At 48.2% G+C, this 13,663-nt stretch overlaps 1 protein-coding gene across 1 annotated transcript in view; it reads right to left on the reverse strand.

The window, feature by feature from the left end:
• Nucleotides 1-13,663, reverse strand: part of LOC148513492 (high affinity cGMP-specific 3',5'-cyclic phosphodiesterase 9A-like) — a 44,979-nt gene continuing 31,316 nt past the window's right edge. The window contains exons 13-17 of the mRNA XM_088481824.1: nucleotides 13,387-13,500; nucleotides 12,390-12,494; nucleotides 10,334-10,462; nucleotides 3,387-3,482; nucleotides 1-1,997 (exon numbers count right to left, since the gene is read on the reverse strand). Of these exons, the coding sequence (XP_088337950.1) occupies nucleotides 1,929-1,997; nucleotides 3,387-3,482; nucleotides 10,334-10,462; nucleotides 12,390-12,494; nucleotides 13,387-13,500 (513 nt within the window). The 3' untranslated portion in view covers nucleotides 1-1,928. The remainder of the gene's footprint in view (nucleotides 1,998-3,386; nucleotides 3,483-10,333; nucleotides 10,463-12,389; nucleotides 12,495-13,386; nucleotides 13,501-13,663) is intronic.

The raw sequence follows: 13,663 nt of genomic DNA on the forward strand, positions 1-13,663 counted from the left end.
GTGTGAGAGAAGTACTCCCATGACTTAGAGTTTGTAGGACTATCTGTAACAGCAATCACTGCTAGTAACCGGGGTCTCTATGCGTTTATCAGTTTATATTATTGAAGAATTTGGTGGACTCACACCTCTGGTTCAGGTCATTGGTGTCTGAGGTTGCTAAGTTACGGTCCCATTACACACATTAGTAGGCTTGAGGTCCAGACTTTGCCTTGGCCATTCCAAAACATGAATTATTTTCTTTTAAGACGTACAGTACAGTTGTAGCTTTGGATCAGTGCCCCGTTGCACAAACTGATTTCAGCTCCATGTCGTCTTGTTTGCGCTTTTATGTGTGATCAACGGTCACTCTGGTTCCTTCGGTATAATGTATCCGTAATTCCTTGTATCATGTGCTACATGCCTCTCTACACCTAAAATATAACTTGCTGTACATAAAAATTAAGAAATTCCTGATAAGATTAATAAATATACAGTATACGTGTACAACTTTCCAGGCCTATATATAACTTGATGATTTGACATGTAGGGGTCCATTCAATGAACTCGCCCCCGCATGCGAGCAGGGAGAGTTGCCGTTGTAACAGCGCCCGAACTTGCCCCCACTCGTGGGCAAACTCGCCCTGAACTCGCTGGCTTTTGTACACCGTCCTATGGGGCTGCAAACAAGATTCAGCCACACTTGCGGGCGTGAGATGATTAGGGACGAGTTCCATGAATCCGCCCCGTAATGTGAATTTATTACGCAGCTGGCGTCCTAGGCCTCTTTTCTGCAAACGTTGGCGTAAGGTGTCTGGCTGCTGGAATCGCTGAAAGGAAGCGTGCTGTGCGCAGGAAAATGTTGTCCCCCTCAGTCAAAACTGTCTGTGAGATAATGCAACGGATTGTCAGCTCTGTGGCTGCCATTAGGGCAGAATCAACAGTAATATATTATTTTGCTATCAAGCTGGAGGATTTAGGTAACATGTCTCAGGCCAGTGTGAGCAGTATAGAGAAAGGCGGGCGCATACACATCCATACTGGCGTAATGGCGCCATGGGTGGAGCCACAAAATGAAAGGGACCATTACTGAGCATGTGGGCAGATCTCACCCCCCATGGTGATGGTCGTGTGCGGGCAGATTGGAATGTGACCCTGGTGCTTTCCCTCCAGCTTGGGGCAGTGATGCTTTCCCTTTTTTTTTTTACATTGCAGAAGCAGTTACCTCTTTGAGCCACATTAATATATGAGGATATAGTGCACAAACATATATTTACTTCCATGCGGTGGAGTTTTTAACGCACATTTATAAGGCCGAAGGGACCACAAAAATAATGTTATGTACTATGTATACTAAAATAAAAATCTTATATGGAAACTAGTCAGCACAACGATCTGAGACGGGAACAGCTGGTTCTTACACCAGATATATTGTTACTGGGATTACGAGTGTAAGTCATTTGGATGTACAGTATGAATATGTGTCAGATTTTTAAATACTCATACAAGATAAATTACACTTCTGCAGCTGGCGGGTGGGAGCATGAATTCATTGTTGATTTTAGGGGATCCTGTCTACGGCCGGGGAGTAGCGGCATTTTCATTCAGTGAATGTGATGATCTCTCAGCTAGGAGCTGTTATTCTAACCTGGTGTCTCAGCATTGAATGGCCTAATCCTTATTTAATGACTCCCAACGTATTCCACAAAACACTGCGTCCAAGAAACGGAGCGCTGTAACCCCGCTGTTAAAGGCACACAACTGGCAAGGCGAAGGAGACTTTTGAATGCAACATCAATTACGTACTTAGGAAAATAGTCTGAGCGCCAATACATGCGGGGGGCTGGAAAGGTCATAAAGTGATATTAATCATCGCCTCGTTCCTACTACTCGCAACGGGGGCTCGGGGCTGCGCCAGCCAGGTTTACACTCTGTGATATATACGCGCAGAGCTACACCGCCTCTCCAGTCCGTACGCCTTTGCCTCCGCCAGTCAGAATCTCCGTTTTCCTTTGCTGGACCTGCAGAGAGGACAAAAAAAAAAAAGAATCTTATTCCCTGCGGGCGGAGAACGGTTTCTGATCGACTCTGGGCAGAGAAACTTTCACGGCCAATTACATAAGTGAACATTTATGATGCAGGGACGAACACTAAAGCTTCAAAGTCTATTTAAAACCTATTTACCATGAAAATACTTTAATGTTTACATTGCCCCCTACTGGTGTATGTACATTGGTGCACCTGCTACCTAGAGATATTTCACAGTTCTACTGCAATACCAGATACCCCTGATGCTTTGACAATAGGATGCAGTCACCGTGCCAACAATCACAATGTCACCATTGTTTAAATGACGACATGGAACACGTTGATGTGTAATGTCGACTTTCTGCAGGGAGTGGAGGGTTAGGGTTGGACACTAGGAGGAGGGTTAGGCACTAGGGGTAGGGTTAGGGGTTAAGTTTAGACACTAGGGGGAGGGTTAGGCACTAGGGGTAGGGTTAGGGGTTAAGTTTAGACACTAGGGGGAGGGTTAGGCATTAGTAGGAGTAACCTGCGCCGGCTCTCTCTAGTGCGCCCTGTAACTGTCCATCCTCGTATCTACGTCATTTAACAGCCAAATCAATGGGGGGGGTGGGTTTATGTAAAATGTGTCACAACTCTATGGGGCCCGTTTATCAACAATCACATTCTGGACGCGATATTAGCTGTGCATTATATGATAATACCGCCGGAATGTATATATCACATGCCTCAGTGGTCTCATTACCCACCTATAGCGACTCCTGTGCGTGCACGGTCTACTGACCACACATGTGCGGCAGCCTTTGCCAGGGAGGGTTCTGGAGGAAATAGTCTACCTGTAAATTTTGCGTAGTGTAGCCTTTAGCGGCTAACGCCATCGCATCCTCCATAGAAACCTATGGGGGCTGCGGCTGCTGTCGGAATTGGAGAATCCCCCCCTACATACATTGGGGTGATACTTAAATATTTGTGCCATATTCCCCCGAAAACACAAGTTTTCATGGAATATCCGCAAATATTTAACGATAAATAGACCCCTATATGAGGCCTTGGTGCTATAATGCAGAGCAAAATTAGAATCCGTTCTCAGGAAAACACTTCCCTAATTACAGTAATATTTGGCACAGGGTGAAAATAAAGCTAATGGCGCCACCTAGTGTGAGCACAATGCAACTGAAAGAGACAGCTGAGTGAGAAGGAAGTTGGGAAGCAATGAAATGTTATAATACAGTCAAAGTTCCTCCTTCTGGCCAGCGGAGATCCCGGTTACATTGGCTGTACAAAGAGAAGGCGATTCTGTAGCCAGATGTGCAAATCCATCCCCATGCAGCAGCAGGCTCTGCAATTACTAGTTATGGGAGTACTCCCCTATGGTCATCACTCACGTCCGCCATTGCCTCCTCCAGCTGCACAAGCTCCTCATAGTGATCTCTCGCCTCCTGCAGGGGCCGCACCATCACCTCCTCTATCTGTGGGAAGAGCTGCAACAGGTGCCAGAGTCACCATACTGGGATAATGTGTATGGGAGACACTAGAATAGATGCACAGACTGACGCTGCCCTAAATGGCTTTATCTCGGGGGAAGATCGGTGCTCATCCTAAGCAGTGTTACATTCATTACTGCAGCTTCTCCACCACATCTCCGGGAAGCTTGTGCCGTACATCTGCTACTCTGTCTGCAAAATTCATTTCCCTAATGTTACTCATTAGTGTCAGAGACTGTGGGGCTGCGTCTCGCTTGCCGGTCGCACGTCTGTGACTTTATGCAAATGCCGCTACACACCCTTCCCTGGGGCACAACCGTGCCTCTGACTGTACAGGGACTGAAATACCGGCTTGGTGTAACTTCTCCGTCAGAGCATGGCCTCCAATGTGATCGATGAAGCGGCATGTCAGCGTCACGCCTGCGACACTCCCATAACACGCCCATAGATGAATCATTATCCTGTGCATCCGCATAGCAAGCTCATAGGAACGCTCAAAATATATCTCAAAACATGTCTCAATCTCAGCTGCGACTCTGCGCACGGACTACGGAGGCGTGCGCAGCGCGACTTGGATAAAAATTGCACAACTGCATCTGACAGCAGTGCATGCAACGCAGAATCAGGCCCCGCCCCCCCTTGTTCTGGAACCGTACTCTGGAAAAGGTTTTGCCTCTCTGCTGTAGTGAGACGTTCCCCAATATGAACTGTACATACTGAGATCCTCACAGGCTTTCATGTAGACTCCGGCATTCTGGACCCTCTGCCTATCCAGCCATGTAATCTCCTGCCCTCTGTGTATCTCCTGATCGCAATCTTTATATAGAGATATACAATTGTGTCACTAAGCTTCTGGTACAGGGGTAAAGATCTAATTCTCTGCTGCAGACAATGTCATTATTATATATTTTAATAGCAGTTAAAAGTACAGTAAATTCCTCTGAATCGTATTTATATTCTAACTAATATCTTGTAGCCATAGTTACATGGCGTCACTGTGTTCCTCATCGTGCTATAGTGATGTGGCCCCGGCAATGCATTGTGGGTATATTTATGGACATTGCTGATGCGCTGGGTATATAACTCTGCTCTGATCACAATTCATGTAGTTTATTATAAAGCAGAGCCGCCTCCCGCTGGGTGAGGGCACGGTGCCAGCTGTAACTATGTAATTATCAAGGGGTGAGGGCACGGTGCCAGCTGTAACTATGTACTTATCAAGGAGTGAGGGCGCAGTGCCAGCTGTAACTATGTACTTATCAAGGGGTGAGGGCGCGGTGCCAGCTGTAATACGTACTTTTCTTCAGGGTCCATAGGCTCCACAGGGAGACCTTGGGGTTTAGCTGATGGCAAGGACATCCGGGCACCACGCAGTTCATTTTTTTTCTCCCAGGATGCAACGGGCCTCTCCCTATACCCCGCCTCCGGGCCAGAGGCGCCTCAGTTTCGTTTGGTGCCCGGCCGGAGTCGGGTCACTGTAGCGCAGTGTTTAAACAGCCCCTGAAGATTTCTACTGTTGTTTTTACTAGGGGTCAGCGTGGACAGTCCAAGGAACGTCCGCGCTGCCACTCTAAACTCCGCCGGCGCCGATACTGATCTAGGGATCGCGACGGAAGCCCGGGGTCTGTGCTAGCCAGACCCTGTGGGACTCCCTGGACTGCTGCCGGATTCACGGCGAGGCAGGTAAGCAACAGCGGTGATCCGCTTATTGCAGTCCTTCCCCCCGGTCTCAGTGGAGAGCAGTAAACCTAAAAACTGTGCTTCCAGCGTCCTAAGCTGGCCAGGGGAGGCAGCCTTCCCTGTTTACAGCCGGCTCCTCCCCACTGCACAGCGCGTCTTTCCACTGCGGTCTGGCTGAGCTGCATTACTCCCATGGAAACGCCCCCTCTGAGGCCTCTGGCGGCCAATTTCTCCCTGGCAATGTCGCTGATCTGTCAGGAGCCTGGTCCCCCTACATACCTTTCCTCCTGGTCAGTGTACGTAGCGCTATAGCATACTAGACACCTAGTCTGGGTAGTTGAATTGTAGTGTCACTGTGCCGGTGTTATTCTGCATTATATGTGACTATGCTAGCGCTGGCTGTCTTTATTTTGTAACTGTCCGCCATTATAACAATACCTTTCTTTTTCTGGACCCTTAGAATTACAAGTGTTGTCAGGGTGTCTATTATACCTCATATATATATATATATATATATATATATATATATATTGCGGTGTGGTGTGTCGCAAACAAGTGTACACTTCCATCATTGCTGTGTCTGTAAGTGGGGATGTTGTGCACGATTCCTCTCCAGTCCTGCTCAAGTCATGTAAATCTTGTGCTGCGGAAGGTGTTGGGGACTGGGCCTTAGAGGGATTATGTTTCAGATGTCATAATCTTCCAGCCCCTTCTGTAGTCCCAACTACTACGCAAGAGCCATTAATTACCCTGGCGGGGCGATGGGCAGCACCCCCTGTGTTTGCACCAGATGGGGTTCACACAGCATGCAGTTTTGCCCTCACAGGGCCAGCCCTCACAGATTTCACCCATGTCAGGTTCAATATGTGCAACCGCCATGGATGGATACACTGTCTACTACAGTGCAGAACCTGAGGGATACCTCTGTTACCCTTGAGCTATGCTGCAGGGGGATAAACCCTTTAGACTGGCCAAACTGCCCATGCCGTCATTGCAATCTACAAATATGATGATGATGACACTGATACCGGGGAGATGGTAGAGGAGGATGACTCAGACTCCTCCTCTCACTGAGAGGGCTCAAAGTCAAAAATCAATATACCTGCTCTGATACGTGCTGTTCGTTCAACCCTAGATGAACCTTCTGCTCCCCGAACCAAACGTGCGTTCAAAGAAATAAGGACTACTTCTGCAGTATTTCCTTTATCTGACCAGCTAGTGGAGCATATGGAAGTGGCGTAGAAATCGCCTGGGAAGCGATTTCAGCCTTAGAGCCGCCAAGCTTATGCCTATCCTTTTCCTGAGGAACATTGTACTAAATGGGAATAACCGCCGGCGGTGGACTCTCTCTCGTGACGAGCTTAATAAAAAGTGCTACTCTACCTATGCCATCCATTTCTTCCTTAAAGGATACCATGGATAGGAAGGTAGATGTGTGTTTAAAGTCAATGTATTCTCTTTCAGGAGCAGTTTCCAGACCAGCTATGGCTATCTCCTGGGTGGCCAAGGCTATGGAGTTCTGGACAGACTCCCTAGAGGAGTAGTTTCCGTTGGATGCTACCGCAGATCAAGTGACTCTGGTGGGTAACCTCCGTGATTCGGCTACATATATCAATGAGGCTGCTTTGGACATCACATTTTTATCCTCCAGGATTTCGTCTGCTGTGGTGTCAGCTCGCCATTCCTTATGGCTGCGCTCTTGGAGAGCAGACACGGACTCTAAGAAAGAATTAGAGTGTTTTCCTTATAATGGTAAGATCTTGTTTGGTCCAGACCTGGACAAGATTGTGGATACGTTGGCAGCAGCTAAGTCTGCGTGTCTGGCTCTGGCGTCTGCTTCGTCAGGATCTCGGACCTCGTCCTTTCGGTCCTTTTGACCTAAGGGTAACCCTTAGGGTCAGTCCTTTCCTAGACAGTCAGCCCTCAAAAAGACTACCAAGCCCAAGAAGCAGGCCTGGAGTACCATACGTCCTGCGGTCAAGTCTGATGACAAAGTCCTTAGCCTGATGGGATGGGCCTCCCCTTGGGGGATCCCAAGGCGGGAGGCTGACTTCAGTTCGTCCAGTGCTGGTGCCAGACCACAACAGACACTTGGGTAAGAGAAGTGGTCTCTCATGGGTACACCCTTGCCTTCCGCGGAAGGCCTCCCCGGCAATTTTTCTGCACAAACCCTCTGTCACAAAGACAAGGCATTACAGATCCAGAAAGAAATACAATCCTTGCTTCAAGCAGGAGTTGTCATCCCGGTCCCGTCTCCTCAAAAAGGAACGGGTTACTACTCCAGTCTTTTTCTGGTCCAGAAACCGAACGGATCATTTCGCTCTAACCTCAATCTCAGTTCCCTGAACAAGATTCCTCAGGGTACCTCGGTTCAAGATGGAAACCCTCCGCTCAATTATACTGGCTATGGAACCAGGGGATTTTATGGTATCACTGGATATTCAGGATGCATACCTGCATATTCCAATTGCTTCATCTCACCAGCTTTTCCTCCATTTTGCTATAGAGCAACAACATTTCCAGTTTCGGGCTCTGCCATTTGGTCTCTCTACAGCTCCTTGAGTGTTTACCAACGTTATGGCTGTCATGGCAGCCCCTCTACGGCATCAGGGGGTTCGACTGCTACCTTACCTGGACGACCTCTTATTGTTGGCAAGGTCTCCAGAAGTACTTCAACACCACCTACAGCTGACAGTGTCTGTGCTTCAGGCTCACGGATGGTTGATCAATTGGACAAAGTCCTCCTTGACTTCATCTCAGAGGATGCTCCATCTGGGAGCTCTGTTGGATTCCCAACAGCAGAGAATCTTTCTGACCACAGAAAAGATCTCCACTTTGCAGACGCAAGTACGCAGATGCCTCCACAGTAGCCGAGTGTCAATCCACTCAGTAATGCAAGTACAGGGGTCCATGCTATCGATGTTCGACATGGTGGAATATGCCCAGTTTCATTACAGGCCTCTGCAGAAATTGATTCTCTCCAGGTGGAACGGATTACCCCATCGACAATCGAGGGTGCTCTCTCCAGTGGTGAGTCTGTCCCTTGCCTGGTGGCTGCAGATGTGTCACCTCACCAAGGGGCGCCCTTTTTGGATTCCGGAATGGGTCCTCCTGACGATGGACGCCAGTCTCCGGGGTTGGGGCGCAGTGACAGGCCCACACACCTTTCAGGGGCGGTAGACAGCAGAGGAGTCGGCTCTACCAACCAACATAATGGAGCTTCGGGCGGTCTTCAGGGCCCTTCAGCAAGCCAAACTCATACTTCACGCAAACCCCGTGCAAGTTCAGTCGGACAACGCCATGACAGTGGCTTACATCAATCATTAGGGAGGAACTCAAAGTAATGCGGCAATGACAGAGGGGTCACGCATTCTAACATGGGCGGAAGGCCATCTACCAGCCATATCGGCAGTGGTCATTTCGGGGATCCTTAATTGGGTAGCAGACTTCCTCAGTCGTCACGACGTGCATCCAGGGGAATGGTTCTTCACCAAGAGGTGTTTCAACTCCTAGTGGACAAGTGGGGCCTTCCAGAAGTGGACCTCATGGTCTCCAGACTCAACCAGAAGCTGCCAAGTTACGGGTCCAGGACAAGAGGTGACAGGACACTCCTGGTCGACGCTCTGTCAGTAAAGTGGACCGTCCAGTTTGTGTACCTGTTTCCTCCAGTCTCCCTTCTTCCTCAGGTCATTTGAAGGTTCAGGCAAGAGGGAGGAATGGTCCTGCTGGTGGCTCCAGCGAGGTCCAGAAGACATTGGAGAGACTCCGAAGATCTGAGTACCATCGACACCATTGCTGTTGCCTCAACGTCCGGACCTGTTGTCTCAGGGTCCTTGCCTTTACCCGGACATGGGTCGTCTGTGTTTGCCGGTGTGGCTCTTGAGACTTCCCTCTTAAGGTCCAAAGGTTTTTCCAGCTCTATGGTCAGTACCATGAACCACTGGCCTCAGTGGATCTCAAGTTGATAGCTAAGACTGACACACGTCTGGCCGAAGCAATGGGCAGAAGATAAACAGTCTTAGGGGCGCTTTCCTGTCGTTTCCCATTTCTGATTTTTCACCAGGACAGGGCGGTGCTTCGGACTCGCCCTGGGTTCCTTTCTAAGGTGGTCTCTACTTTCCACATTAATCAGGAAATTATTGTTCCGGCCTCTCAATCTTCAGACCTCTCGGCAGTTGAGGCCTCATTGGAGGTGGTATGTGCTCTCAGGATTTATGTGGACCGTACCAGTTCCTTTCGGAAATCACTCCTTGTTTGTCCTCTACCGTTTTTCCGAGAAGGGATGGCCAGCCAATAAACAGATATTGGATAGGTGAATTCGTATGACGATATCTGAGGCTTACATTCAGGAGGGCCTTCCTGTACGCCTTCTGTTACTACTCATTCTACTCGGTCTGTGGGTCCATCGTGGGCGGCTCCCCGGCTGTTCAGCTTTGTAAGGCGGCCACGTGGTCTTCTGTCCAGACCTTTTTACGGTTCTATGCTTTTGATACATTTGCTTCTCAGGATGTTTCCTTCAGGCGCCGGATTCTCCTGTCAGTTCAGGAGCGTCTCCACCCTTGAAGGACTGCTTTGGGACATCCCCAAGGTCTCCCTGTGGAGCCTATGGACCCTGAAGAAGAAAATTAGAGATATGGTGAGAACTTACCTTGTTATCTCTCTTTCTTCAAAGTCTATAGGGTCCACAGGGAACCTACCCTGGCGCTCCTTGCTTCAGATGGGCTTCGCTCTGGTCACCGGTTTTCCGTCTCCTTATATGTGATTCTTGAGTGTTTCAGACTTTCTTCTCTCTCTTTTATCCTCCTCCGGCCTTTGGCTTGTTACGAACTGAGGTACCTCTGGCCAGGGGGCGGGGTATAGGGAGAGGCCCAGTGCATCCTGGGAGAAAAAAAAATTACTGTGTGGTGCCCGGATGTCCTTGCCATCACCTAAACCCCAAGGTCTCCCTGTGGACCCTATGGACTTCGAAGAAAGAGAGATAACAAAGGTAAGTTCTTACTTCTTACCATATCTCTTATTATCAAGAGGTGAGGGCGCGGTGCCAGCTGTAACTATGTACTTATCAAGGGGTGAGGGCACGGTGCAAGATGTAACTATGTACTTATCAAGGGGTGAGGGCACGGTGCAAGATGTAACTACGTACTTATCAAGGGGTGAGAATCTCGTACCTTCATGATGGACTCAAACATTGGTATTAGCACAAACTTGATGAATCCGATCTGGGCTTTGGGTTTTGTCACTTTATCGCGGTCCATAAAGGGGGTGACTGGGAGCCCCTCCGATTTCTCCCGATCACTCTGTATAATACAACATGAGCTGTTACTGATCAGAGAACTAGCATTAAGTAATGTCCACGTTTCCTGTAGTATGACTCTATATCCGTCACTCACTGCAGCCCTCTGTCATTGCGTCTCTGGGAGGGGGCTTGTGAAGGTTCTGTATCAGGGTGCGTAATTCACAGTTATGTGTCATCATGAATGGTATTAAAGTGTCATTATTATAATATACACACTTGAACATGGAAATCACTTTATGTGAGAACTGATGTCATTATTTTGGTATTGAATTTTTAGAATGGAGGCAGTCTTCATTCTGTTGGGCAGCGCCTTGCCATCGCCTGTAGGTGTCGCTATTATCAGTCTGTGGGTGTTTGGGGTGAGTGCAATAGGTAGATTTTTAAAGGAAACCTAACTGTACAGAAGAGGACATAGCCTCAATGTAGGCTCACACACGTTATGTACATGAGACAGTAACGGTGGTAATGGGATTCTGACACCATTTGTCAGACTGCTGGGGCCGAATGAGTGACTGTAACCTGCTCTCCCAAACTATATGGTCTGTGCTGTACTGCCACCAGGGATTTAGGGACCTGCATGATTTCCTGCCACCAGAGATCTGTCTGTATACGGGTCACTAGAATACTGTGTACACTGATCACACAATGCCCTCTGTATTATAGTGCGGGGATGGGCAACCTGACATTCTCCATGGGCCACACATTCAGATCTTCAGCCTTGAAAAGGGTCACACAATATGCTGTAATTTAATGATTACAAACCAGCCCCAAAACGACCTTGGCAGTGGCACCCCCATCAGTCATCCTCACTTGCTCTAAAATGTCATCACATGCCACAAAATTCCCCACATGCCAATCCAACCTCCCCATGGCATACACATAATGACCCGCACACACACATCCCCACTCACTAGCTGAGCCAGTGAGCTCTGGTCAGAATACAGAGGTCCAGTCACACAGGGGTCCAGCCACACAGGGGTACAGTCTGCAGCTGCAGAGGACGGAGGTAGCGCAATGGTGCTGAATACAGCTCATCTTACTTCTCCTTTTGGATGTCCTACATGATCCCCTGCTGTGTGCACACGAGGTCACTTGACACAGAAGCCATTTTCACTTGTCCTCTGCTTTATAAGAAAGCAAAGACTAAGACTGAACAGGGTTTTGAGCACAGCACAGAGTTGGGCTCACAGGCGACGTCAGGCCAGGTCACCTGTTGCCCAGCACTGGTATTGTGTTTACAAGAGTGTTCTGTGTGTTGTATATTGGTCTCTAAGGGGGAATTCAGTTTGTGATATCAACGTGAAGTGTCTTTCCAGAATGGCACATTGTGTCCTGCCGGCATTGCAAGTTCTGCCTTGAACTTCTGCCATGACCCGTTACATAATGATCTGCTCCTGAACATCTCACCAGGCCCTCTGCCATGACCCTTTCCACCCGTTACATAATGATCTGCTCCTGAACATCTCATCAGATCCCCTGCCATGACCTCTTCCACCTGTTACATAGTGATCTGCTCCTGGACATCCCACCAGATCCCCTGCCATGACCTCTTCCACCTGTTACATAATGATCTGCTCCTGGACATCCCACCAGATCCCCTGCCATGACCTCTTCCACCTGTTACATAATGATCTGCTCCTGGACATCCCACCAGACTCTCTGCCATGACCTCTTCCACCTGTTACATAGTGATCTGCTCCTGGACATCCCACCAGACTCTCTGCCATGACCTCTTCCACCTGTTACATAATGATCTGCTCCTGGACATCCCACCAGACTCTCTGCCATAACCTTTTTCACTCGGTACATAGTGATCTGCTCCTGAGAAACAGGTTTTTTTACATTTTGGGTGGGCCCTCACAGTAAAATTCATCTGGTGGCCCAAGGTGGCTCATTCTAATACTGACAGATGTTCTCATTGTACAAACCTGCATGAAATATTCTTCAAGCAGACAGTCCACCCAGGGCTCAGCCACCTCTGTGGGGCGAACTTCATTGGAGATATCACAGCATTTTATCAGCACCATCTGCAGCTTCATGAGAGACAATTGTGGAGAAGCTGTTAGAGGTCCATCTAGATGAGGCTATAATCCAGCTGGAATATCACTGGTCTTCTGGTCTAAATTTGATACATTGCAAAGGAAGCACACTGCTACCGCCCCAGGCGGTTCTAAGAAGATCAGGTCTGTTCACTCAGATCAATCAGTCAGAAGTTGTAAGCTTGCGAGCAGGGCCCTCTTACCTTTACGTGTGTCTTTTATGTATGTATGTCTATTTTTTACAACCCAGTAAAATGTTAATGTTGATTCAAATTGTAAAGCGCAACGGAATTTGCTGCGCTAAATAAGAAACTTAATAAATAAATAAATAAGTTGCTCGCTGCACGTTGTCACGTTTCTGTCTACTTCGACCCCACAACTCCTGACACTTACTTGGAGATAATGCATACATAATACATAAGCTACATTCTCATCAGCAATTTCTAAATCAGCAACAGCCGTCGCTTGTTTATTGATCTTCATGTTTGTTTTTTTTATTGTTTTTCAAAAACAAACAAACACAAATTCACAGTACAGAAACAAAAAGTTTTTTTTTTTTTTGCTATTAGACAATCCAGACATTAGTACAGGGGTAGGCAACCTGTGGCCCTCCAGCTGCCGTGGAACTGCACATCCCAGCATGCCCTACCCCAGTTTAGCATGTCCTAACAAAACTGTGGCAGGGCATGCTGGGTTGTGTAGTTGCCCAGCATCTGGAGTGCCCCAGGTTTGCCTACCCTTGCATTAGGCTATGGCAGCATTGTCTCTCACTCAGGCATCGCCCGTCGGTCACTGTCGGGTATAAGAATACGTCCCTGTTACACGCCACTATTCCAGAGGCGTTTTCATGGATATAGTTACTCGCTGATATCAGACTCACACTTACAGTTTTCACATGTTCCTCATCCGAGAAGCTAAAGTTGGAATTGATCAGTTTAAAAGACTCCAAGATGTCACTATGTCGCGCCATGTCCGTCGCTAGGATCAGGCGAATGATCGACTGTAAGGAGGAGAATTAATGACCAAATACAGATAAGTAACTGGCTACATTTACACACATTACGGATGTTGTACAGTTTCCTGTATGACAGTATAGGCAGCAGCAGTACACGTTACATGGGTCACCTCTGGTCGTACTAATTACTGGCTTCCATTCTTTTTGC

The sequence above is a fragment of the Taudactylus pleione genome, unplaced genomic scaffold (genome assembly GCF_031769625.1).
Source record: "Taudactylus pleione unplaced genomic scaffold, aTauple2 ptg000278l, whole genome shotgun sequence".
In the NCBI taxonomy this organism is placed as follows: Eukaryota; Metazoa; Chordata; class Amphibia; order Anura; family Myobatrachidae; genus Taudactylus; species Taudactylus pleione.